Below are 27,556 nucleotides of genomic sequence, written 5' to 3' on the forward strand. Positions count from 1 at the left end.
TGAATGGTAACAGGTGCTACTGTAAGCCAAACTAAGTGGTTATGTAAAGATGAGCATAGTAGTAGTCTTAAGACTGAATATGAAGAAACAAGTGGTAACATGGCAAAACAAACAAAAAGGCAAAATGTAGCTTCTTTCAATGAAACAGATTAATAAGATAAAAATATCAGTGACATACATACAAATTTGTCAATTTACACCAACAAAGCTCAGCAAAATGTGACTGATCTCAGATGTAGAGTCTCTTTATCTTCCGGACAGATTGTTCCCACCAATCACTCCAACGCTGAATTGCCAGGAGCTGAGCTGCACTTTCTTCCTTGATCTGGGCAAACAGCTGTTCAACTTTACTTTTGTATTTCTGTATAAAAAACGCCAAAAATTAAGGACAAAATTAGTAGTGACAAAATATATTTTTATTTGCCTAAATCCAGGTCCTGATCCATTGTGTTAGAAGACTGCATAGAGGCCATTTATTTTTTGCCTTTGGCAACAGAACTATATGAATAATTAACTATTAGCTGTGTTCCTTCTGTGTTCCTTTTAAAGACTTCTGAAATTGAATTATCAGCAATATTTAAATTTTGCTAAAATGCTAGACCTTCATCTCACTTCCATTAGTTCCTATGAGTAAGGAGTTGCCTTCTCTCAAGACAACACAGGATGCACTCAGGCTCTTGCTGGAACTTCTTAACTCAAAAGTATCCACTGAGCTATTACAAAACTGCTAAAAAGTTGTTTCCTCTAGACAGAAACTTGTTGACTACCATAAAAACCTCAAGGCACTTGATTATTCTTAAAGAGTCCATGCTGCAAAACAAAGTACTGTATTGTTAATGCAACACACATGGAGGAAAATACTCCTGTGGTGTGCATGCATTCTATATCCAACCCTTTTATCTAACCATTTGTATCCAAACAACCACATTCCCTTCAAATCTGTGCTGTAATCAGGTTCCTGGGCACCAGAACTAGATACATAAAACACACATGCAAATTGATTGTTTTGATGGCATTTGCCATCACTGACAGTGTATTTTACATTCTCCTATTAAAACCAGATATTTTTTAAAAGTTAATTTGGTTCACTGGGAGTACAATTACTTCCAGGTCAGATGCATAAAGACATCTCCAAGTGATTTAACATAAAAATATTCTCCTAACTTCTGAGCACTGCTGTTTTGAGAACCATTGTCTGTTCCAGTCAGAGGCAGAGTTGTCTGCATTCTTTTAACAGATTCATTGAAGAAAGAGTGATTATTTTGATGGTGGAAACAGTCATCTGTGATAGTTGTGGATATAAGATAGGTATGAAATGTTTTACAACTCTTCATCTTTTATGGGAAAATCAGCTTTTGTGATCTAAGGCTGGAGCTAAAGGCTTCAGAAAGAAAGGTGAGGGAAAACAAGCAGGACTGCAATAGCACTGGGGCACAGCTGCTTTTGGAACTATGATGGTGCCAAAATGCAGTGTCCTGTTTCTGACATCATCCATGCTTCTCTGCTGAAACAATTTTTTTTTTTTATCATATCATGGAATGAGAAGACTCCATGGGGAACCAACCTTGTCTGCTTCTGACAGCATCACAAAGAAATGGACACGAGAAAGGATTCCTTCACACAGATATTATGGCCTTAAGATCTGCAAACACTGCGTACTTTAAAAACTTACACACACAACTAAGATTCTGTAATTGTCTTATTAAAAAGCCAACCCCACAACAGCAGCAGCCCACTCAAGAGTCCTTCCCCACAGACCCACCGTGTATGCAGCTTGTCTTGCATCCACCACTGCCAGATGGCCCAGGGTAGTCTTAGCTGTTGAAACTGATGCAGTTCCTGTGCACAGAATATAGTCTGGAGTGTCAGGAACAGAAGTCTCAGGTATTCCTGGCCAAGACCTATAAAAAAAACAAACCAACCAAAACAAACACATGAGAAAAGACGTTAAAAGAAGTTAGAAAACAGATCATATTAATTCATGTTGCTTGTACTAAGGTGCCAAAGATCAATCTTATTTTTTTTCCCACTAAAGGTTTACCCTAAAAATGTCTTTGTTTAGTACAACTACCTGTTCTTTGAAAGCATCAAGATCTCTCCACAATATAGAATTAATTTCTTCTAAATGACAATACACAGACAATTCACAGATGTGAATGTAATGAATTGATAACTAGTGACAAACAAGTGGCACAGCAATAGCAGTGACATGGTATTGTTTTGCAATACTATATGTAATTCAATTTATTTGGCTCTATTGCAATTCTTTCTTTAAAATCATTACCCACTCCAACTAGCCCATTACTAGTTCAATGACATTACTAATGATCAGCTGCAGTTTCAACAATTGCAGGAGAAAACTATCAGGACAGGGCTTGTTATGAGTCCAGAGCAGAGGAATTTGACAGAACAGTGTTCAGTATCTCCAAATACTACCTCCTTCCCCGTCTGACTGACTGTTGAACTTTGGAGGTTCCTGGAGGAAGTTCAGACTGTTTACGGCACATTAAAGTAGGCATCTTCTCAGTGGGTATTTCAGTTCCTGGGAGGTAACAGAAGATATGCTCAGAAGAAACGAAACAATGTCAGGAACACAACTGTTTTGGAATAATTGTGCAGCTCAATGCTCTTCACACTCAAGAAATAGCTTTGCATACTTTATTTTGCAAATCTTTGAATTTCAATCAAATAATCTTAATGTAAAAGCCTCTTCTTCCTAGGGACAGACTGCTGCAATCTTTGACAAGGGAGAGGAGGCCTGAACAAGCAATCTCTTCTCTTCTTACCTGCTGCTTTTACATCATCAACAGTGATGGTATCATCTTGTTCCAACAGGAGCTTTTCAGTCAGGGCAGCCAGTGCAGAAAAAAAGCTCTGAGCACATTCAGCAGCACAATCCTGTTGCAACATTGGAGACAAGTGAGAGGAATTCCTTTGATAATTGGATCTCCTCTCCTTTTAACTTGGCTCTGAAAGACTACACAAATATCAAACCCTGGCATTCTGCAGCAGCTGCAGATAACAGACATAAGGCTCAAAGCTGCACATAAAAGGGTCTTAAAGTGTCTCTGCAGTATTCTTAACATTGCCTGATGATGTAAAGATCAAAAAACTAGAGTTTTGAGTACAGGTACCTAGTAGTTACACATTTGAGTTAAACATGATAAAAACAGCTTCTAGCCAAAGAGAAGATCATTTTGTAATTCAGGTACTTTGGGTGGAAGTGCTTAGCCCAGGTGTTATTCTCAATCAGGTATTTGTGTTTCTGTGTCTGTATGCAGAGCTAGGAGCAGAAGGACATACTATGGAATTAAAAATATCAGTTCTCTCAGACAGTGTACAATTTGGAGTAAGTGGCCTGAGAGAACAAAACAACAGGCTTTAATGCTGGGGAACCAACCTTCAATTAACCCAGGGGGCAAAGGGGGAAAAGTATTTTGATTCCTGAATCTCTCCTGTAGATTCAACTTATTTCAGTTCTTAATCTTATGTAGAAAAGTGACATTATTTGCACTAAGGAAATGCACAGAGAAACCCTTCCAGGAATCTGTTGTCTGGAGGTAAGAGAACTAACCAGAGGATGTCACCACCACAGCCAATACTCCTCCCACCATTAAGCTCACAGCCAGTAGATTCTATGAATGATATAAAATATCAATAAGTTCCACAATGTATCTAAGCAGCTGTATGTGTGCAGATATATTTATGTCTATATTGATCTAATGCTGACAATATACCACTTAAAAGTTTAGCAATATATGAACAGGATTGCTTAAAACTGCAAAAAATTTCAAGTTTCCTTTGGATGGGGAGGAAGAATGTATCCAAAATACACCCTTCTTTCCAAATAAAACATTTAAGTTCACATTAAGCAGGGGCTTTACAATTACCTGCAGCATCTTTGTGTTGAGGTGAACACCATCAGTTTGATCTTTTTGCCTTTTCATTTCCTCTTGGCACAAAGCCTCCAGCTGAAGGCAGTTATTTGGATGTCCCAGGGAGTAATGTAATTTTCTCCGGTGCATAGTCTTTAAGCAAGTAGGTAAGAAAGAGATGCTTTCAGTAAAGAATATACTGTGAGTCATAAAAAGGAAGAAGTAAACCCCAAACATTTTCTATAAAGGCATTCAGAAAGACAAGGAAAATGGAGCTACTTCTTGGCTGTCTGGATATAAGCTTTGCAGTGCAATATGCACCAAATTGCCTGTCTGCTGGCCTCTGGTCTCACTTTGGGATTTATTTTCAATAAAAAATCATCTCTTCTACCATGTGGTAAATAAAGTATTTTTTATATCTCTATATTTGTAATTTTTTCCTAATTCTTAATACTCAGACACAATCTCAAGACACTTTACCATTTTCTGTGTGATCGCCATTATGATTCTGTTCTCAGTTCTGATATTATTTGACAAAATATGCCTCTTTTATGGATGATGATAAATATAGTATTTCATTATCCCTCCATCACAGTTTTTACAGAGGAGTGCACCCATACAGTAGGAGCTGTCTGGCCATAATCCAAGGTCACAGCCCTCACAGAGTTGACAATCCAAGTGTAAGATGAAAGGCAGAGCTGAGAAGATCAGAAAGAGGCAGCTCAGTGCTGGAAGCTGGGAGAGAAGGGACAGAGTTCCACGAAATCCAAAGCTTCCAGGAGAACTAAGCAGACTAAGTGCAAGCACAGAAAACTCTGCTTCATCACTCTCTGCTGAGCTGACCACAAACAGTGAGAATGAGAAAAATGAAATGTTATCACTCTGATGCACTTACCATGGGTTACACTATAAATCACTCTAGTATGTCCATGGTACGTACCTTCACATCTTCCCAATCTTTCAGCTGTCTGTTGAAGAGATGCTGAATATGCCCAGTAAAAGAGCGGAGCTTCTGCTCGTGTTCTTTTAAAAGACTTTCCACAACCAGTTGGGAAACAGAAGAGAGCTCCTCCTCAAACCACTTCAGCTGATCCTGAAATTCTTTTTGGAAAAGACAGGGTGTGCATGTGACACAAACAGCCTGGAATTTTCTCTCCCAGAGATTGTGTCCCTGACATTCCTTTTTCTAGGTGCAATGCTTTGAGAAACATACACTTGCTCAAAAATGTGACTTTGGACAGGTTTTTTAACTTAGTCAAGTGCCCTTTGCTACACTTTTTGTAGCTGATAAAACATACAAAAAGAATACTGGCTCAATTTCCAGTAAAGTCAACTGCAGTTTTTCCACTGAGTGTGATGGATTACGACAACAATGTAATTCTTGGTCACTGGAATTTTCACCTTATATATACATGAAAATTACATACACAAGAAAATGCAAGTCTTAACTGAATGAATTTACCCCCAAGACAAAAATTGTAGTAATCATCTGTCTGCCTTTGGTATGACAGTAGTTTCACTCTGATCATGTCTGCCCAATGTTCAAATGTGTCTGGCAGATCTTCAAGCATCCCCAAGTAAGGATTCTTCTTGTCTCCGTAGAACTCCTGCAGAAGGGAAAAATAAACCAGAAAAATGTTGATAACACATTTAAACACATCACATCTAGGTAAACAACAGTAGGAGAAGAAAGGAAAATGTATGGACTACCAAATATTGAAAGAAGCAAATAATTTCTCTGACACAGGAGCACAACTATGAAAACAGAGCTGACTAAAGAACATGACATTTCCTTACCTCACCAAGACAGAGCAAGGTGTTGTTACCATTCCAGAGAATATTCAAAATAATTCCTTTAAAAGTACTGAAAACAAAAAAAAAAAATTAAAATTTTAAAATATCATCACACTGTTAAATAATCATACTGTCAATATTCACTGTTTTTCAAGTATTTCGTTCAGGTTAATTTTAGTACATTTTTCAGAGCATACACAAACCAATGTTCAGAATGCCTAAGAACCTTCCCCCACATTAGCACAGCTTCTCTTCATATGCAGCCAGGACAAGGGGCTATTGTAATTGCTCACTGGAGAGCACAGCCATGTCACTGTCACAAAAAAGCCATCTTAGCCAAATTCCTGTGCCCAAAGAGCTTACCATGCATTTTAGATAAAGCAAAAATATTTCAAGGTGGGTCTAGCTGTTTACTGGAACCATTTTGAAACACTATAGAATAAAATTCCCAAACACTTAAACATCTTAAGCATTAATTTCAATAGTTTTGCATGGCATGTACTAAACATCTCAGTTCTCTAGTCTACAGCTGCACATATGAAGAAACAATAGATAATTTTCTTAGAGAAGGGGAATGGAACCTTGCTTATTCCAATAAATACAGAATACAAGAATAAAGATATAAAATGTATTTGTCGTCTTAGGTGTGAAAATAATTGAAAGAGAGGCTATTTTACATTCCTCACCCACTTCTTATAAATGTACAAAATGGGCTCCAATAAGACCTCCACTTCAGACATTAGACAGAATGAACCAGATGCCTTGGATCTTCATTATTATTACACTGCAAAAATTAATTGCTCTGGAACTACTCTGACCTATAAATATCAAGGCTAAATACCTCAAAATTCAATGGTGAACTCTAAGTCATAATTATAGACAGATAGATAGATACATAGACAGATACATAGATACATGTAGGGTATATAGAATATACCTCTATAAAAACATAGAGGGTTTTTATAGATTCACTTCTTATTCTGGAAATACATGACTTACTCAGACTCTGTAGGCTTCTTTCCAAATATCTGGGATCTATCATCCTTGGTAAGAGATTTTCTGCCTTTTTCACTGGAAAGGAAAAACATTAATTTGAAACTATCCACAAGTGTTTTCTATCTCTGGCTGATGATTTGAGCTTGTCAGTCATATGTCAGAGATGAAACTGGAGAAAAATTGGTAAAAACCTAACTCTAGAACCAGTATTCTATGTGTCCTGGTTCTGGTCAGGACAGGGTTAATTTCTGCAGCAGCCAGGAGGGGGTATGGCCAGGACCTGGAGGTTATTCTCTACCTCTCATCATTGTGGGGGTGGCTGGAAGGGTCCCTGCTCTTGGGGAATGTGGTGGCAGTCTCAGGGGTTTCCTCATGGTGAGCATTCACACGTGAATCACTTGCCTGTCTTGTACGCTTTGCTATTAACATTGTTGCTGTTACTATTAGTTTTTTATCTCACTGCTGTTTCTAATAAATTGTTCTTATCTCAACTTTATCTTCACCTTTTTTGCTCCAATTTTTCCTCTCCAGGTGCAGCAGGGAAAGGGGAGTGAGCAAGCAGCACAGGTTTTGGAGTGTTTTGCTAGGAGCACAAAATTGGGAATACCATTCCCAAACCATGACAATATAAAGACAGTATTTTGATGGAAAAAGATTCTCAGAATTCTCTTCTAAACTCCCAGTTGTTCAAAAATTTTTTGTTTTCACTATTACAGTAGCTCATTTCATCAATCTGTGGACCAAGCTGAAGACAAACCATTGAGTCACACCTGAAAATTTAGCCACATTGATTTAAGAGTCAGTCTATATTTCAACAAATTCAAAATAGAAAACAGCACCAGATGAAGGAGAAGAATAGTATTTTTCCAGTCAAAATCTGTGGGAAAAAACCCCACAAAGCTGATCATGGGGACATAAACAGGTAAGAGATTCCAAGTGATAAGCAGCAGATGGAAAGAAGGCTATACAAACAAGCAGTAAGAATCTTTCAATGGATAGACAAAGTTTAGGTAAATTCTTGCATAGGAATATTTAAAGTGGAATTCCTCCTTTTAGGGGTCGTACCTTTTTTTCCCCTTGGTTTCATCCCGAGATGACCTCTTGCTAGAAGACTTCTGAGAATGTGCATCAGATACCCTCTTCTTTCCTGGGGGAAGAACAGCTTATAGTCAACAAGGAAAGAAGAATATTGCACAAATGCCAACTGAAGTGCTTTTGGGGTATATATATATTTTGTATTCTTATTTCTCTAACATTTCCTTACAAGATGGAGGGGACAACTACTGGAGCAATCATTTCTGTCACATAGTAACCTGAAGTAACTCAGAAGTGGCAACAGCAGTAAAGGTCCCAGGAATGTCACAGAAAACACATGGTAGGTGGAGAAGATTTAAAGTAAATTGGATGCAGGAAAAGAAAGAGAATGAATAGGTTACATTCACAGTATTGGTGGTCATGGGGACTTGCAGATGTGAAAGCTTTGGAAATGGCTTTGAAATGTCAGAGTCTGCAGAAGAGAGATAAGGAAATGGGAACACTAGGTAGGGAGCATCTAAGATTACCTCTGTGCTCACCTTTGAGTAGATGACACAGTGTGAGAAGGATCCCTGATTCCCTATATACTTCATGATTCCTATTCTGCTTCTTTTCTCAACCCATTTGCCTTTTGCTATCACAAACACAGGCACTCTTTATAATATTATCATCTCATTCTGCAGCTTTCATTGCTATAGGAGCCCCAAATCATCTATATCTCAATAAAGATGCTCAGGGAAAGAGCTGAGAAGCTCAACTATCTCAGAGTTCCTAGCATAGAAGCCACATGCCAGGAACTGCAATTTAGATGAAAAGAAAATATTAAAAGAAATACAGGCACACCTGGAATCTTTTTCCCCCGATTTAGGTCTCGGTATTTTTTTGATGGGTCAAATCTGAAAAAAAAAAGAAAAAAAAAAGAGCTAAGTACTACTGCATATCCTGTCATTTTATGTTCTATACTATATTATATAGCAAACTAGGCAATTTCTCTATCCCTATCATGTGCTAAATTAGTTAAATTTCTGAGATCATATTTAAAAAATAGGGTTACTTTTACAACTGACAGTGTATATAGAAGTAATTTCATAGGACTGATGATTTAACTGGAATTTTGGAATTTCTACAAGCAAAACTGCATTCAAATACTATTTGGAAATCAAACATTTATCACACTCTTCATTTTACACTTTGTATATTCAGTCAACTATGTAGCAGGTGGTCACTTTGAACTAAAATAAGGCTCTAGAAGACAAAAATAAAATACCTAAAATTTATCATTGCATATTAGATGTCACTCACAAAGGGGTATTTTTGGCTATGAGAAATCTTGGGTTTAAAAAGAAAGCAATTTCACCTAGACTAATTCTTAAATTTAGACTGATTAGGAAATACCTAGTAGTATTACCTATGACCAGTCTATTCACTAGTTCTGGGCAAAGAAATTATAAAATAAAATATAAATAAAGTACTTACCCAGCTAAATTTCCAATAACTTTTATAGCCAAATCATCAAATATTGATGTACCCATTCCACTTGGATTTAACAAAGGGAATTTGTCAGGATCCAGTCCCATCACCATCCTTCTGCTCTCAGAACTGAGACTGTCTCTTGGAACAGCAGGAGCAAAGGAAGCTTGTGACCTCCGATCCACGTCAGGAGTGGCTGAGTGCTCCTGCAATGTCCCATCTGTGCCAGGAGTGGTGAGGGCCTCCTGAAATGGGAAGAAAAATGAAGCCCTGTAGACCACAGCAGGCAGTAAGTGAAAGCATTCCATGTAATGACTGACTACTAGAGCAGATTTTCTAAACAGACAATATCTTGCTCACAGGCTGAAATAAACTTTTTGTCATTCTAACAGCAATGTTGTTACAGCTATTCAGCTCTAAAACACTTCAAAGCAGTTAAAAGTAGGTTCTCACAGTAATCATAAACAGTACTTAAGGATATACTCTTAAAACAAGGATCCACTGAGATTACAAAATAAAGACAGACTTTCCAGAAAAGGGAGGAAAGAAAACACAACCTGTTTGATAAAAACAAAATTCCTTCAGGACATATTTGGGAATTTTTTAAAAAATAATTTAAAGAAACTGTTGAAATATGTACTTCTGAACAGTGCTACACATTGAAAACAAACTCTTGTGAAGAACTGGGTAACTCATTGCAATGCCATGTATCTCTTCAGCATTTTGGAAACTTGCTGATTTACTCAACCTCTAAAAAAGGGCTGTCCTAATCTTAGTGTCTTTGACACCTTGGCATAATGCAGATTTTTTTTTCATTTGAGAACTGAAAGCACAAAATCTGAAAAGCCATTGAAACATGTACATATGAAAATTCTCTCAATATTAAATAAAATACAGAGAATGTGAAAGTTGTCTTACAGTGGCAAGTGGGATATTTGCTTTTACTACAAAACAGTCAAGATACTTGCTCCTCTTTTCCAGCTCTTTCAACATCTCTCTGGCAAAAGCATACAACTCTTCAGAGGTTAAAGCCTGAAAGATATGATAAAACAGATGGTATTTACTAAACTGACTGTTCTAACCTTTTCACACATGCTGACTCTTGCAAACAATATTATTTGCCTTTGTTCTGTCACCAGTTTATGTACACATTCATGGAAGCAACAAGATTGTATAAGAGGCTGAGGTTTTGGTTTGGCAAACAGGAAAACAGGTACTGACTGTCCAGAAAGGACTGTTGTGGTTTTAAACCCAGCTGGAAAAGAAGCATCACACAGCTCAACCCTCCTTGCCCCAGTGGAATAGGGAGGAGAATCAAAGGAAAACATTTATGTTAAGAACAATTTAATCATTTAAAATAAAGTGAAATTCAGTGATAATGGTAAATAATAATAATAATGATAATAAAAAGTGAAAAACAAGCGATGCACAATACCATTGCTCACCACCTGCTGACCAATGCCAAACCCCCCTTCCTGGGGGGCCAGAATGGCCCTTCCAGATAACTCCCCCAGTTTATAAACTGGACATGACATTCCATGAGCTGCAATATCCCTTTTTTGGCCAATTTGGGTCACCTGTCTCAGCTATGCTCCCTCCCAGTTTCCTTTGTGAACCTCCTCAGTGACAGAGCAGGAGACAAGGAAAAAAAAGTCCTTGGCTTAGGATAAACAGGACTTAGCAAAAACTGAGTTATCAACACCATTCTCATTCTGAATCCAAACCACAGCACTGCAACAGCTACTGAGAAGATATTAACTCTATTCCAGCTGAATTTCTGAACAAAAATTCTGTGTTTCTGCCAAACCCCAAATATGAGGAAACAAGTCTTTCTTGAAAATATTAGTTTATACTAAATTAATAACAATTAATAGCAAGTCAAATTAAATACCATTACATCCTGATTAGAACTTACTTCTTTATCTGCAGTAGAATGAACATAAGCATCTCTCTTCTGCTGAATCTTTTCCAGGTAAGACTTTAATGTGACTGACTGCAAATTGGAATTCGCTACCTGAAGCAGAAACAAACTTTAAGAAACTGGAAAAGTAAAATCCCCATTCACAGGAATTTCAGAGGCTCTACTTTCAAACCATTAGAACCACTGAAAAAAACTGGTTAAGAATCCCTGGTACTCAGAGGAGAAGCTGAAAACAGTAATTCACAAAAGCAGCTGCAGCACACAAAAATATTGGTGAATTCAGATGTACATACTCAATGTGCTGCAAGGCCATAGTGTTCCAGCACAGCTGCAGCAGTATTCAAAATAATTGTTTTAAGTGGATAGTGACAGAAAACCAGTCTTAAATTAACATAAAAAATTATGTAATATTTGTCCACTATGAAATCAGCCAAAATCTCCTCAAAAGTATAAAAGAAAACTATTATACTGAATTTAGGCAAAGTTCTGATGTTCCTGTTTGTACCTCTGATTTGATTTGCTGTCTTAGCTTTCTTAAACATTGATGGACCTTCTCCATAAAGGCTCGGCTCAGAGACAGAGAAGCAAACTTTTTTCCACACTGCTTGAGAAGTTCATTAGCCTTAAAGAATGTCAGAAACAAAAGACAGATAATTTTTCACTTTTTAAAACTCAAATGATAGAACTTGCCATTCTACCAATTTTTTCCTGCCAAACAGGACAGACTGACAGTTCTAATCTGAAAGCAGGCTGACTGCAAATTGCATCATATATGTAAACAGAAAACATCATTTGAAATAATATCATTCTGCATACCTGATTCAAGCAGCTCGACTTTAATTGCTCCACATCTTTCTTGATTGAACTTTCAATCAAGTCAATTTGTTTACTTTCTTTCTGTAGACACTCGTTGAAAAACTTTACCTCCTCAGATGTAAAGTCACCATTCTCTGAAAATAATCTGAAAGCAAACATATAAACAATTGGCTGTGAGTCATTTTACTCCAAGACCATTTTAGTTAAGCAGCCCTGAAACAACACAAATGTGATGAAAACAGCATAATAATTGTGGTTTAACAAGATACATTTCTTTTTCTAAATAGGAAATTAGATGAATAACAAAATAAACTTTACTTTTACTGTTCTGCCTATGCAACAAACACCGATTCCCAGAACTAGGTCACCATTTATAAACAACATTTCCATGAAATCTATGTACCTGCAACTTTTGAGAAAATCCACATTCGAATCCCTTAGTTTTCCAAAAGCTTCCTCCAAGTGCTGCTGGTAACTTCTCACAGTAATCCTGATTGATTCCAGCTGGTTGTGGAGCTCTGATTCCAGATTATTGCTAGAAGAAACTGATCTAACAGCAAATAATAAAAAAAAAGAGAAAACTTGTCTGAAGAGGAACACACAGGATGATTCAGCATGTTCTGGCTGTAAAGACATGACAAAAACTGAGGACTCCAAAGTGATTTATGACTCTCAAAGCAACTCCCTGAGCTGGCATGGTTTGGATGAACCCATGGAAGATATCAGCAACAGCTGATACTATTTGGCACTTCTCTTCAAAAATAGTCAACTGATATTACTGTGCACATTCAGTAAACTGGATAAAATCTAAACACATGAAACATCTCTTCTACTCAAAGACTGCCAGCACTTTGAAAGGAGATGAGAATTTCCATGTGTTCAGTCCTGATTTTAATTTCTTCAGGGAAAGAGAATGAAACTCTTTATGTTTTTAAGTTTTATGAAAGCAGTAGTAGTCTTCATTGAAGAGCAATGACACACAAAACAGGTTCAGAATGCAAACCATAAATATCTCAGACAGCAATCAGGAGTAATTAACTAAGCAGATTCATAGCAACAGCAGTGGCACACTTACTGCCCAGTCACAGGAGCGTGGAGAAAGTCATACTCCAAGTTTTGGACTCGGGAATGAAAGTTTGTGTTCAGGTTCTGTAGCTGGTCTGAAAATTTGAGGAATTCAGCTTTCTCCTTTTCCAGGCTTTCTGCCAGCACTTTACAGTGGCACTCAAGGTTCTCTTTGTGAAGTGACAGCTTCGCTGAGAAGAAAGGAAGTTTACAATAGGGACATTATTTCCTCTTTACTGTGAGCTATCACAATACCCAGTTAACCTGTGATCAACTGCAGCAGCAAAATAAACAGAGCTCATAGTAGCTAAAATATACAAATTAAATATATTCAGTTTGGTTTCTTTGACTTTTCTCCTGTGAAGGACGTATATCCTTAACAGCTCCTAAACCATTCAAACCACAAATGCCTCTTGTTTGCTCTAAGCATTCTTTTTCCTTAATTTTTGGTCATTGCTAACATCTCCATTATCTCTCTGTTGCCAGTCTTGTAACAAAATTAAAGGTTATATTTTTTAATGGAAAAAAACCTTGGTTTTGTGATGGAAAGGAAAAAAAATCAGTTTTGGTATTTCTTCTGGAATGATAGCTGCATAAATCAAGAACCAGCCAATCACCTCAAGAAACTACCAGAAGAAGAACCTGTGCTCTGCAGAAAAACGGAAATTGAAAAATTATTTGCCTACTCTCCAAATGAAGAATTTTTTAACTTATATGTTAAAGACCAACAAACCTGTCTAAAATATTTTTTCTTACCATAAAAACCTAACACTTCAGGCTTTTATGGTAAGAAAAATGCAGAAAGATTAGAAGATGCTCTGTAGCTGCTCAGTGATATATCAGAATTAAATCCTCCCTCTCATGTTTTCTCACCCTGACATTTTGGCTCTCTCAGCTTGCTAATTTCTTTTTCTGCAACACTTCTTAAAATATTTTTTATACACCATTAACTCTTGTTAAATAATTTCAAGTTGGATTAGAATTCACAAACATTGACAATAGAATGTTCAACATTCATAATCCAGTTGTTAAGGCACTGCTGTGTATTTTTCCAAACATAACACAGCACAAACCAGAAGAGCTATAGAAATGTTATTTAAAAAATACGTGAGTAGCATAATATACTGGGAATTCATAGACACTCAACTGCTTTCTCTTGTCCTCTATAACTGAGTCAACTACTGCTGAAACAGGTTTTGGCCCACTTAGGATGGTGATGTTCAGAATACAAAAAGATGTCAATACCAGCTCGAACATGGTAGATGTTCATCTGTATCTCCTCCTGCTTTTGTTGATGCAATTTAAGATGCAGCAGGAGTATTGAATTCAGCTCCTCTTTCTTGGCAGCTACAAAGACATAGGAGTTGGACAAGGATTCTGCAAACCATTTCTCCAAGTGTTCAAAAAAGCAGAGGCGAATCCTATGATTGAAAAAGAAATATTACAGTGAGGAATAGTACATACTGAATAAGAATTTATTGAATATATTATTTCTAAGAATTCAACTTCTGGATATAGGAAGGTGCTGTTTCAGTACCATTTGCACAATACTGGTAGCATTTTTGAGCTAGCTGCTTACTACTGAGTATCAGGCATTTTACCTTCATGGCAGGCAATTTGGGCAAATTACTTGTCTTTCTGTAATATGTTTTCTCACTAAATATTTTTCCATAAAATATGAATTTTTTGTAAAGGTTAATGTTTCTGTGGTACTTTGACAGCCATGGATACAAAGCAATGTAAATATTTTCTCATATTTATATCAATTTAACAAGTGGAATAACATAATAATTGTACGAGCATAATTTTATAATTAAAAATTTAACTATATAAATATCTAATTATATACTAATAATTTGATAACTTTTGCCTCTCTAGTCTAATGTTTCTTGTAAACAGCTGAAATTTGTCCATCACATAAAGAGAAAGAACAAACAGAAATTGTTCTCAGCTCACCTTTCTTTCAGTTCAACAAACATGGCTTCTGTGATAAGTACATATTTCAGGTACATGGGAAGTGATTCTTCTTCTTCATATTTTATAAAATACCTCTCTGTGATTTCAGTCTTTCCTGCCTGTTCAAGTCCAAGAACAGTGTAAGTATTTCCACTAGCAGTGGAAAAAACCTCCGTGGCAATTTCAACACTTTATCCCTCACTGCTCGTGGACACTTACTGGGAAATTGTTGGAAATTATCACATTACTTTTAAAGGTATCAGCATAGAATCAATAGTGCATAAGCAAGTGTAAGAATCCTAAGGAAATTTAGAACAATGTTCTCAATCTGGACAGTTACACAGTACTGGCAATATTTATATATTTATTTATATATAAATATATTTATATGCCTGCAAGACATAGGCAGAGTTAAAATGTTTTAAAAGGCTTTTGTTATGGTAATAAATTCATGGAAACTGAAAAATTAATACTTGGGTACAAATACTTAGCTAAAAACATTCACCACAAGCTGTGATGAAAGACAGATTTAAAAAAATTATGCAAAGGGTTTCTACAAGGGTAAAAGACCCAAAAGAATGGTTGTGAAGTGTTTTATTCACTCCATTTTCCCATAAAAGTATCTAAAGCCCTGTGTGCTTTGTAAGCAAACTAAGCAAAAAAGGACTTTCTACTCATTCTCAGCAAAAAGACTTCCTATTCCTCCTTATTGTGGACAAGACTGCCTTCACCTTCAAATTTATTCTCCTGCTCACTTACCTGTGTAATGCTTAGTCCCTCTTCTGCAGGCTCATTTTCTTCACTTTCATGAGGAATACTCTTCTTATCTTCTACTTCCTCTGTTTCTTCAATTTCCTGTGCCCTGATCACCTGTTTCTCTGTTAGCTTCTTTTCTCCAGCTGATTTTTTACTACTGTCCCTACCTTCTGGCACCAGTTGAGAGAGGTGATCATCCTGCTCTGCTCTGGGCTGGGATGTCCTTGCCTCAAGCCCTGGGGACAGTTCTGGATGCCACAATGTCAGAAAGACATAAAGCTATTAGAGCAATCTCCAAAGGAGGGACACAGAGATAGTGAAGGGTTCAGGAGGGAAAACCACTCAAGGAGTGGCTGAGGGCATTTGTTTCAGCTGGAGGAGACTGAGGTCACACCTCACTGGCAGCTGCATCTCCTCTGAGGGCAGCAGAGGGGCAGCTTTGATCTCTGCTCTCTGACCAGGCACAGGGGAGGATTAGACTGGGTATTAGGAAAAGGCTCTTCCCCAGAGGGTGCTGGGGACTGCCCAGGCTCCCCAGGGAATGGGAACAGCTCCAAAACTGCCAGAGCTCCAGGAGGGTTTGGACAATGCTCCCAGGGATGCAGGGTGGGATTGCTAGGGTGTCTGGACAGCGCCAAGGGTTGGACTTTCACAATCCCTATGGGTTCCTTCCAACTCAGGACACTCTGTGATTTTCCTCTCCTTCCTCTCCTTGCAAGACGTTCTCAGCTTGCTGCTCCACCATATGTTGACCTTCTGAAGCCTCAACTACTTATTTACAGTTAAAGCAGAGTTCTTCTGGTTACAATCCAAAGAAATACAGATTGAAAAACAACTAAGCAGAAATACCTGTTTGGACTGTTGAGGTATTATCTTGATCTTCAACTGTGGAGTCTGTAGTGCCTTGCAAGTTCTAAAAGCAAAACAACAAAAAACATCCATCACACCATTTTAAAATATAGATTTGCTTTCTTCTAAGAAATCCATATCCCTTCTCAAAATGTATTTATTTCAATAAGATATGATAGTCTTGAATAGATCACTCACTAGCTAAAGAACCTGTAGCACTCAAATCAATTACTGTGTGTTACATTGTAGTTTTCTATTCAAAAGCTAAGTGAATTTGCTAAAATTCTGTTTGTAACAAGGACAGAGTTAAAAGTGTGGGACTGAGAAATGCTTTGGTATCCCTTTGCTATCTCTAGCAAAAGCACTTTATTCAATGGCTGAAACAGCACTTTATATAATCTGAATTTTAAAGGTAATGTAAATTTTCTCTAAAGTGAAAAAGTAATACAGCAGTAAGGTTTTAAACCAGGAGAAATTTTCTTTTTACCTGTTTGAAGATTTCCTTCACACTAAAATGCTGACTGATGGATATACTGTAAGAAATCAACTCCCACAAAATAGCTTTTGGATAAGCCATTACTTCATTCATTACAATCTGCTTGAATGTCTCATACCTGTCAAATTTAAGATCACTGTTTAAGAGACTCAAGTATGTATAGAAATAAAATTAGGTGTGACTACAGTGCCTTTATATCTAAATCTAACTTTTTTGATCAATCTCATAAAACCTTTTGGCTAAATGTTGTCATTGATCTGTTTATACTGAATACAAACACATCCTGCCTTGTTAGAGATTAGTTCATTACAAATAAATAAATGCACAAAAGTTGAGAAATATTTACAATAAAGCCTTTTACATCCTTCCTTTTGGATGGGAAATCATTCAAACTGCTTACATAAGAGAGGTCAAATTACTGTCTTCCATGTTAGTTCTGCACTGTGCTCAACTGTGACTGAACCTTTCTGGTTTATTTTCATTTTACTTGAAAATAAAACCTAATGGTTCAAGCTGAGTCTAGATTAAAAAAAAAAATCAATGTTCATACTTGTTTTCATTTATATTTACATTTGCTTTGTCTCCTAAACAAAGATAATTATGGGGAATTTATGTGTGTGCTCAGATAGGTTACACTGTATTTTCACTTGGTCTCTTACCTCTGGCTTTTTAAAAATTGTTTGAATGATTATCAAGAGTATCAAACCCCCAGCTCTAACCACAGTCCTGCTCTAAGGTGTGTGAAGGTGTGTGAATCTGCCCCTCATGTCCATATTGCTCTTCCCATGTGCCTCTGATCTAACAGGCAGAAAAAACCTCCTGGGAGTGGGAACAGAGCTGCTTCCTCTCAGGTTTCACATCTGTTGCTAAGGTCTTTAGCAAGGAGAACACTATTGTACCCATTTTTATATGGTTTTTAAGACTGCAAATGCCTAATCACAAGAAGGGTAACAGAATTTGGCAAAATAAATACTTTGGCTATTTAAAGATCTTAGTCCTTGCAACTTTGAATGAGATCAAGTCTGTGAGTGAAAATGTGATGGTGCAGACCAACTTCTGATTGCTGAACTACTACTTTTACCTTCTGAATAATGCATGGATGTGATGGTATGCACAGTAATACTGATGTGGTATGGTTTTCGAATGATAGCAGTCTTTCTTGGTCCCATTCCTAAACTGTGGGTATTATTTGCCTTAACCTTGTTGAATATGTACATTATTTTATATTCTTACATGAAGTAAAAGTCTTTTTCCATACCTTCACACAACAGCATAAACAAGGCCTAAGTAGTACCATCCATGATAAAATATGCTTTACTTTTTAAATTTACAATACAAAATTCTTACCTAGTTCTAATTTGATTTAAAGAAGAAAGGGCATTCTTCAAATATTCCTCCAGCTCTTCTTCACTGCTGGCCATTTTCATTTTTTCCAAAATTGTATCCAGATTATCTTTCCGCACCTGAGGCCATATTAAAAAGCTAGTAAAAACAATTCAGTATGTACTAAAATCTCCATAACTATTTAAGATTCAAGTAATTTGATTATGTACATGTATTCTATAGCAAGACCTTAGCAAAACTCATCAGCTATGAAGGTCTTCCCAGATAATGAACAGCTGTGACATTGCCACCCCAAGCTGGCTGTTTTAACTATGAGAACTTGGCATCCAACCAGCCTCCATACCAGCACAAGATCTCATAATAGCAACTTGCAGCCACTTTGTACAGAAAGCAGCAGTGATCTTTATCACTTTTGCCATATCAAGAATAAGACAGGACTGTCCATTCAGTGTGAATCAAGCAAAAATGCACCTGACAGAATGAAACTGCAAAGTAGAAATTCCAATTTAAAGTTCCAATAAAAGTCATATACTATATTTTTCATTTTATAGCAGCTATTTTGAATTCCAGAAGGTTCTTTGTATTAAGAAATCCTTTCTTTACATTATGCCACATCCTTGTTTTTATGTTTATACCTGTATTATGTTATCCTGTTCCAATCTGTATTCATCTACTTTCTTCTCAAGTACATCATCCTGTTGGGACAGTTGGAGTAGATGAACATCCCAGATATCCATGGCCTCCTGAACACAGCTGGACAAGCCTTGACAATGCTGCTCATGCCATCTAGGCATCTCCTTAAAATCACGCTAAAGAAAAACATTCAAGTGAACAAGTTGTTTTTAAACTACTGGAAGGTGAAATGATTGAGTAAGACAATAAGTTACATGATAAAAGGCTGCCTAATTATTACATGACTAGTATTCAAAATGGTGTCTTCTGTGTGGAGAGTAAAAAAATAAATCCAAGTAAACTGAGTAAGAATTTTTATTCTACAAGCTGAGAGTATCAAAACTTTTGTTTATTCTGGCATCGTAAAGCACTGAATCACATTCTACAATTTGTCTCTTTATGAACAACTTCCCAGTCATTTTTATGTATAGAATCACAAAAGATCAAATTGGAAGACCTTTGGGAGATCATTTAAATCTATTCCTCTGCCTTTTGGCAGATTGGGCCATACCTCATTCATGTCTATCATATGTCTTTCAGATATAAATTATAATAAAAATACAATACATCACAAATAATGAACACAGTAATTATGAACACTTCCGTGTGAAACTCTTCCACATTAAATTTTGTTTCTTTGCAGTGTTTAGTCACCCTATGGACCTCTTTCTAATATGACATCAATAGCCTAGGATGCAGAAAGCATTGCAGGGAGCACAGGAAGCACAGACTAATCCCAAGGAGTGATAAAAATAAATGTAATCAACATACATCCATGTGCTCCAGTTCTTCTTCAAACTTCTTTTTTAGTTTCTCAGTCATCTGAAGCATTTTGGAATGCACAACTTCAACATCTTCTGCTGGGCAAATGTTCTTATCCAACAGGGTCATCTAAATGAAAAGAATAGCAAATTATTGACATGCATGACTTTCAGAGAGCATGGCTAAACTTAGTGTTTCTTTTCTTGTGATGGACAGAGAAAGACTCAGCCTCCTAGACCCCGCATTCTGTTAGTAAACACTTCAATTGATACAGAGGGAGAAATTGAGGCAGAGAGGTGGAATTTCTTTGCCAAGATAAGACAGATTTAGCACAAAGGCCGAGTCCTTGCACATAAATGCAGGACAGCACACCCTTCATTACTTTTACACATTTCAAGTACAAATACCAAATACTACTGTGAAACCAAACAGATGGTTACTCTTTGAACAGAATAAGACAGAGGTTAAAAACTAATTTCACTTGTTAGCTCATTGTCTGGTGGGTTCTCAAACACATTTTACTGTAATGACACACTGTACCACAGCTACTACACCCAAAGCTGGGACACTCACCTTGCAGGTCTGCACTTTTTCCTGACATTTTTCCTGGACCAGCTTATACTGGACATGTATTTTCTCCACACACTCTGCATTATGGCTGTCTGAATGATATGGAACAGACCACAGTCAAAATTCTGTATTTCACAGTGCAGTGTGAAAAGGAAACATGACAGAGGCCCTGTGCTGAATCTCAGCAGAGGGAACAGATCCCAGCAGTGTCTGCACACCTGAGTGACACTAACAACCAATCAAATAAGATGTTTTAATATACATTATTGTATCTCGTGGCAGGAAGGAATGATGAATCTGACTCCATGTTCTCAGAAGGCTAATTTATTATTTTATGATACTATATTATATTAAAGAATGCTATACTAAACTATACTAAAGAATACAGAAAGGATACTTTCTGAACACTAAAAAGATAACAATGAAAACTTGTGACTCTTTCCAGAGTCCCGACACAGCTTGGCCCTGATTGGCCAGTGAGTGAAAACAACTCACACCAGAATCCAATGAAACAATCACCTGTGGGTAAACAATCTCCAAACACATTCCACATGTGAGCACAACACAGGAGAAGCAAACGAGATAAGAATTCTTTTTCTTTTTCTCTGAGTCTTCTCAGCTTTCCAGGAGAAAAATCCTGGGCAAAGGGATTTTTTAGAAAATGTGAATGTGACACACAGCTGTTTATGGGCATACAGGACATAGAGAAAGGAACTACCTCCAGTACTTCTTCCCCTCTCCTTCCCCAAGAGTTAAAAAGTATTTTTGTATGATTGAGAACTGATCCATGTCAAAATTAACCTTTTATTTCCCCAGATTAATTCTAATCAAGCCAGTTCCTGCTAGATGTCACCCTGTACAAGTGTTTGTACCAGCCAAAGGAAAGTGATGTCACAAGCAGCTTCTTTGGGTCTTATTGCCAGCTCGAAGACACTGAGAAGGTATGTGGGAACATGTGGAACAAAGAATAAAACAAGCATGCATTTTCAAAGCAACTGTCTAAGGAAAAAAGAAAGTATTGCTTGAATTCCAGACTGTTTTTATTATTTCCCAACTTACCTATACTTTTGTTGAAATTCTCCAGAGTTCTGTACCATTCATTTACGTCAGATTTTGTATGTGTTGGAGGCAACAAGGCGCTATCAAAGTAGGAAACAAGAGTCAAGGGTCTTAAAATACAAACCAGTCAGTTGTATATAGAACTATTATAAAATACAAAATTATGAATCAGAGTATCCATACTAATGTGCTTTATTTTATTTACAGCCATCTTGGCAACGAAAATCAACCAAAGAGACTGTTGTTGTTCAAGGCCAACTGTTTACTACCCAACAAGGAACTGTAATCTACCTTGTTCCTACATCCACTGTAAAAGAACTCCCTGTAAATACTGTAATGCATTGCACAAAAATGCTTCTTGTGTTCAGGATGGAAATTCAAACATAGCAGTGTTAGATTTCTATCCAGACTCCTCTCTTAATTTATTACACTAATTAAATCTCATGGAGAAAAAAAGCACCAGCTTTTAGCTCTCCACCCATCTTTGTCTGCCCATTTCTACCACATTTCAAAAGTCAGTAAGATTTACTTTTGTATTCCTGCATTTTTAGGCCTCGATCACCACCTATTTAGTGTAGCTGGTGCAGTGAAAACCAAGAAAGCATTTTTTCCACTAAAATAGCTGTAGAAAAATAGGTTTAGACCCTGTCTTACTGCTGAATTTAACAATCACACACTGACAGAAAGCAAAATGCATTTTGTAGCCAAGCCCTTCATTAACTCCAGAAAGAACTGTTTTCCTTTATGCTATATCCTCTTTTGCCATACCCAATGTGCTGCAAAACCCTCAGTCTTTGTTCACTAAGTACAATCTGCTCCTTTATCATGTTTTCCATTTCCATTTTCACAGCTGGGGGATTCTGTATTTCTTCACTTGCCATAAATTCTCTGCAGGATGGAATAAAGATATGTATTATGGAAGCATGATATCATATATGATACTTATAAAGAAAAAATAACTTTTTAAACTTGTTGTTTTATAGAAATCACAAGTGAACACAGGCCACTTTGTGTTATTCATTGCCTAAAATAAGACTGCAAAACTTCTGACCTGAAACTCTGAACTACACAGTTCTTTTGGATGAGCTTCCAGTTCTTGACTCTCTCTTGCCATTTCAGTTGATGCATTTTTTCTTTCTCAAGCTCTGATTTCATTAGATTAAAGAGCAGCTTGGCAGTTGCCCTCTCATTATCCAGCAGTGCTCTGTTTATAGTCTGTGTATTAAAGAATAAAACCAGGAGTAGAAGCAGCACACAACGTGCAAAACCAAAAAAAAAACTTGTTTTCTACACAAAATGAGGGGAAAAAAGAATACAAATGATAACAAATACCATGCAAAGTAGAAATCTCTCAATATTTCAGTGATTGATAGGCAGAAATAATTGATTTCAGCTGGGAAAAAAAGACATTCTAGGAATATTCAGACTGCTATCCTGCCCCAGGTAAAACATTTACCATGGCCTTATCATTAATGAGCCTGTGAACATCAGCTTTCAAGAAGAAGGAAATTTCCTCCAGTTTCACAGTATACTTGGTCAGTACATCTGCTATCTGTGCAATAAAAGAATAAAGAAAAACAACAATGCAAAGTTAACTCAAATATCAGTTTCCCAAGTAAAAAACTACATGAACAATTTTTCCATTAGATTCATTATTCATTAATTAAATCTATTAAAGTGAATTAAAATTAAGTGAATGACACAAATTGAGAAGTAAATTTTAAAATATTAATCTTAGTTATCTTGAAGACTGAATTTTTCAGTAATTCATAAAAATAATAACTAAAACATTGCTCTTTGCTACTACTCAGCTGATTTCTCTTTAATATCTGTGATAACTGAGTGCTTTGCAGATAGGCTGCAACATGAATTTAAAAATCAAACCAAATTCCTTTCGAATATCTGAAGGGAATCCACCAGGGCCTGTTTTAAGTGAACACAAAATTAAAGCAAATGTGTTCATCTCTGACATTTGCTATCACTAATCCAACAGAAAGGTTACTGGTGATACTCTTGGACCTTTTCATTATACCTGAATTACAAAGAGAGGAGAAACTGGCACTGGTAGAACAAACAGCTTTCCTATGCCTACAAGGACAGTGCAGCAAGCTCTTCCACAGTCTATCCATTTTTTTAACCAAACATTTCCTATGATGTGCAATGACTTTTACAGATTAGGCTGAAGGCTACAAAACTGCAACATGTTTGCTACCAACACCCAGCCAACCCAAACTAAAATTCAGCTAGGTCATGTCTATGCTCCTCCTCAACTGCAGAATAGGTATGGCCCCCCAAAAATAACAGACCAAATCAAAGTGTGACCTACACGACCCTCCAGGGAAATAAAAGCAGCTCACATATTCCTTGCACCTTTAGTAGAGGTAATTGTGAAAGAAAAGAACACCTTCAAACTAGGAAAACAGGAGCTTCTCCTGATTATGTGGCTGTAAAATGAGTGAATAGTTTATTGGTGAAAAGAAAGCAATCACCACACAACAGAACTACTGGCAAACCTGTGACTCCTGTGGAAACCAGCTACTCTTTGCTTTGCACCCAGCATTATATCAGCAAATAACAATCTTCTGCTTAAGTAACAGTTATTAAGACTGCAGCTCACTTTCATGGCTCGACTCCTTTCAATCTCCTTTAGGGATTCATCCACTGCCCTAATCCACTTCCTTCTGTTTGAGGATTCCTCATGGATCATATTCCAGAGCTCTTCCAAACCCTGCAATACAAACTGACTCTCAACTTAACTGAGAAGTGAATATATATAAAAGAAATTTTTTAAAACAAAACCCCAATAATTTAGGATTCCAGTGAGCCATAAGAAGACGTTACACAGAGCAGATACAAGTAACTGAAGTTGAGCCAATGCTCTGAGCTGCCTTACTTCAAATGAGAAACCTTCCAAATCCATGTCAGATGCAATCTTTTCAAACAGAAGTTTACTCTTTTCATCTGATTTCATCACTTTGAGCTGAAGGAATTCTTGAAGATTCAAAACAGAGGCTTCCATCTCCTATAATGGTAGGTCAGTGTGATCATTTGAATATTGGGCCCAGCCTCAGAAGAGCACTCATGACTGAGTTAGAAACTCCTGCCTTACCCTGCCAATGCAGTCCAGCTCCTGCTGCATTTCAGTGAGTGCCCCGTCGTGACGCTTCTGCCGCCGTTCTGCCAGGTACCTCCATGCACTGCTGCCTGCTTCCTCACGAACTGCCAGGGAAGAAATGAGGATTCCATAGCCTGGAATAAATCCCTAGATCTACACTATGACTGCTGTAGTTAATGCAGCTTTCACAGTGTGCAACATTTTTCCATGGGAAGTGCAATCTCAGCAAATGCAGGTTAAAAGTACTAGGGCATATTTTAAAATTTCCTTTATTAACTTCTGATTTTCACAAGGATAATAGCATGGAACTATCAACTAATCATCATTTTTTTACATCATGTCAACAGGTATGATGTAAAAAAATCGCAACAAAACTGGAATTCATCGTCTAAATATAACCTGTGATAGAAAAAAAACAGTTGTGAAATTGTCCATTAGAAGATTTTTCATCTTCAAAATTACCTACAAATCATCAAAAATGTGTCAGGCCATTTCTGAGCTTGAGTTTTGTTGCCCAGCAGGAGAAAGAGTGCCAAAGTGGATGTAACCAAACTGTGTATTCTACTCCCCTCTACCTCATTTTGTGATGAGCTGTTAACGATGGGTGGTTTTCAGTGCACACCTGACCCTCAGGATTCAAACCGGGTGTGAAAATGAGACAGGCAAACCCTGCAAGGTGAAGTGATGTTTCTTTATTCTTATAATAACTCAGCTGGGGAAGCAGCAGCATCATCCATCCAGTGACAGTCATCTGTGCTAATGGGACATGATGAACTGAATATGCACTGACAGCAGAATGGGCAGCTGAAATGAATGTCATGGACGCAAAAAAAATATTCTACATAATTCCATTGTGATTACATCGTTGTGAGAACCTCTCTGCACTGGGGGATGTACCACCTGAACCCCACTGTATATAATTTAAGCAGTCTGGAGACTTGGGACACCACCACCACTGGACATCCAGAGGAAGACCTGAACTTCCACAAGACCACCCCTTCTGACAGCACTGTAACCACTGCAACAGTGCAACAGTGTGCCAGGCTGTACTCTGACTTTGTGGTTTTCAACCAGTTTTTCTGTATCATTGCATTTGCTGTAATCTTTCTATTAAATTGTAATTCCAGTTTGAAATCTCTTACAAGGTATTTGTATGGGGTTAATTTCTCTGCTGGTTTATTTTCAAACCAGCACAACTTTGTACCTTGTTCAGCTAAACCTGTTACATGTACCACATCTCCTGTGAATGCAAATAAAAATAAAGCATTCAGGGAAACCAATTTTACCAACTACATCAGGCAGGCCTCTGACTTCCTCAGCTGAACTTGCATCTACCTTTCCCTGTGCCTCTGGAAAAGTTGTAGGTAGTCTGAAACAGAAAGAGAATAAAGCTTCAATTTGTATTACAAACGCACCAGAAGAGGGACTAACATAATAGCATAATACACTTTAATTGGCAAACGTAACATTAAAGTGAACATAAGCATCATTCTAACTTTAAAGAATATAATTCAAAGAATTGAAGTTGCTTCTTCTGAGACAAACTCAAGTCTAGGTAGATCCCAGCTTCAAATCTATCAGGATGGCATTAGAGCAATACATGCTAGATTTAGAAGTTGTAAACTACAGAGACTTACAGAATAGCTCTACAAGGTAAAAATCCCATGAACTCTTAAGGAGACACTAGCAAGAAATGTGGAAATAGCCTTTATCTGCCCGGTGCTCTTCCCAACAGCTTGGGCACTGTGTTTGTCCTTGGGGTCAGTGAGAATCCCTGTATCATTATTCAGCAGCTGGCTTAGGGTAAAAAAGGATGGATGCATTAACTTCATTCTTGTTCATTACATTATCTTACTGCATCATCATGTAAGCCATTTACTTGGAAATACAACCTAAAATATATGTGTCAGACTGGGCGTCTATCTAGATTGCTATGAGCAAAGACAATTTCTTTTTAAAAGGAAAGCCATACAATATGCCTGCCATTGCAAATATTAGTCTGTTAGCCTGCACTTCAACGGGCAGCAAGCAGTTCATTATACTAAATTTACATTTGGCAAGGAGACAGTCTATTTCACATTATTAGTGTTATGACCAAGAATTCAGGTGTTTCTAATTCCCAGTGAAGATCTGTCAATTTCATACCTTTAGTTATGAACATATAATTGGGGTTTTATGCTTCTGTTCCATACCTGTCTGGCTGTGGTGTTTTTGTGAAGTTACTGATCGGTGTTTTTACAACACATGTTTTCTGTTGATTCCTTGGGGATGGCATGGCATCAGCAAACATTTCTGAATGCTTATTTACAGTGAGCTTTTTACTCTTCTTAGAGCTCCTTGTCTTTTTGCTTCATCCAAAAGGTGGGCTAAGTGTGCCTTCCAAGAACCACAATCTCAACAATCCGAATTCCTTCAAACCTATACAATGGAAAACAGCAACAAAATAATTAATGAAAAATAGTAGGGGAAAGACAGCAGAAGAGAAAGATAAAATAATGAACCCTACATGCCACACACACAATCATTTTCATCTAAGGCTATTTTCAAAATGAGAAAATAAAAAGATAATCTTTTCCTCGGAGAGGGAAAGTGGAGTAACTGGATGGTGTTGCCTTGCTTACAGTTACCAAAACAGTTAACAGCAGAGTGAGAAATGCCTGAATCTGGCCAACTATGCCTCTAAATGTTTTACTGCTGTGTTATGATTCTGACTTAATATAACCTGATATCCAACAAAGAGATAGGAACACATGTAGATGCATTGGAGAGCATATGCGGGAGATAACACATTCATTTTTCACTAAAACAAACCAAAAGCAGAAATGTTGAAATTGACCTGGGGTAATTTCAACAGCCAGAAAACTGACTAACACAACAAACTCCTTTGGCTTTTGACAAATCCTCTGTTTTTTTTACCTTGGCCTTGAAGATCTGTTTGCAGCCCTCTTCTCTGTGAACATGTCACTCCCGTCCTGTTGAGAACTTGTGGCTCATCGCAGCTGACT

General features: G+C 37.2%; 1 protein-coding gene across 1 annotated transcript; it reads right to left on the reverse strand.

Moving 5' to 3' along the window:
- Nucleotides 1-129: 129 nt before the first annotated feature.
- Nucleotides 130-27,556, reverse strand: CCDC180 (coiled-coil domain containing 180). Its single transcript, XM_058808863.1, has 37 exons — nucleotides 27,468-27,556; nucleotides 26,744-26,969; nucleotides 25,838-25,920; nucleotides 24,546-24,655; nucleotides 24,330-24,458; nucleotides 24,054-24,164; nucleotides 22,893-22,988; nucleotides 22,488-22,651; nucleotides 22,205-22,324; nucleotides 21,437-21,516; nucleotides 20,381-20,469; nucleotides 19,817-19,936; nucleotides 19,009-19,182; nucleotides 18,377-18,492; nucleotides 17,021-17,147; nucleotides 16,534-16,597; nucleotides 15,688-15,920; nucleotides 14,929-15,047; nucleotides 14,218-14,393; nucleotides 12,983-13,163; nucleotides 12,311-12,457; nucleotides 11,908-12,052; nucleotides 11,597-11,713; nucleotides 11,086-11,184; nucleotides 10,089-10,202; nucleotides 9,177-9,415; nucleotides 8,544-8,596; nucleotides 7,731-7,812; nucleotides 6,669-6,740; nucleotides 5,673-5,739; nucleotides 5,338-5,482; nucleotides 4,816-4,976; nucleotides 3,891-4,028; nucleotides 2,787-2,898; nucleotides 2,437-2,542; nucleotides 1,763-1,901; nucleotides 130-361 (listed from the first exon to the last, which is right to left on the reverse strand). The coding sequence occupies exons 2-37, from the start codon at nucleotides 26,839-26,841 to the stop codon at nucleotides 230-232; spliced, it is 4,458 nt and encodes a 1,485-aa protein (XP_058664846.1). The 5' UTR covers nucleotides 26,842-26,969; nucleotides 27,468-27,556; the 3' UTR covers nucleotides 130-229.

The sequence above is a fragment of the Ammospiza caudacuta genome, chromosome 7, assembly GCF_027887145.1.
Source record: "Ammospiza caudacuta isolate bAmmCau1 chromosome 7, bAmmCau1.pri, whole genome shotgun sequence".
NCBI lineage: Eukaryota > Metazoa > Chordata > Aves > Passeriformes > Passerellidae > Ammospiza > Ammospiza caudacuta.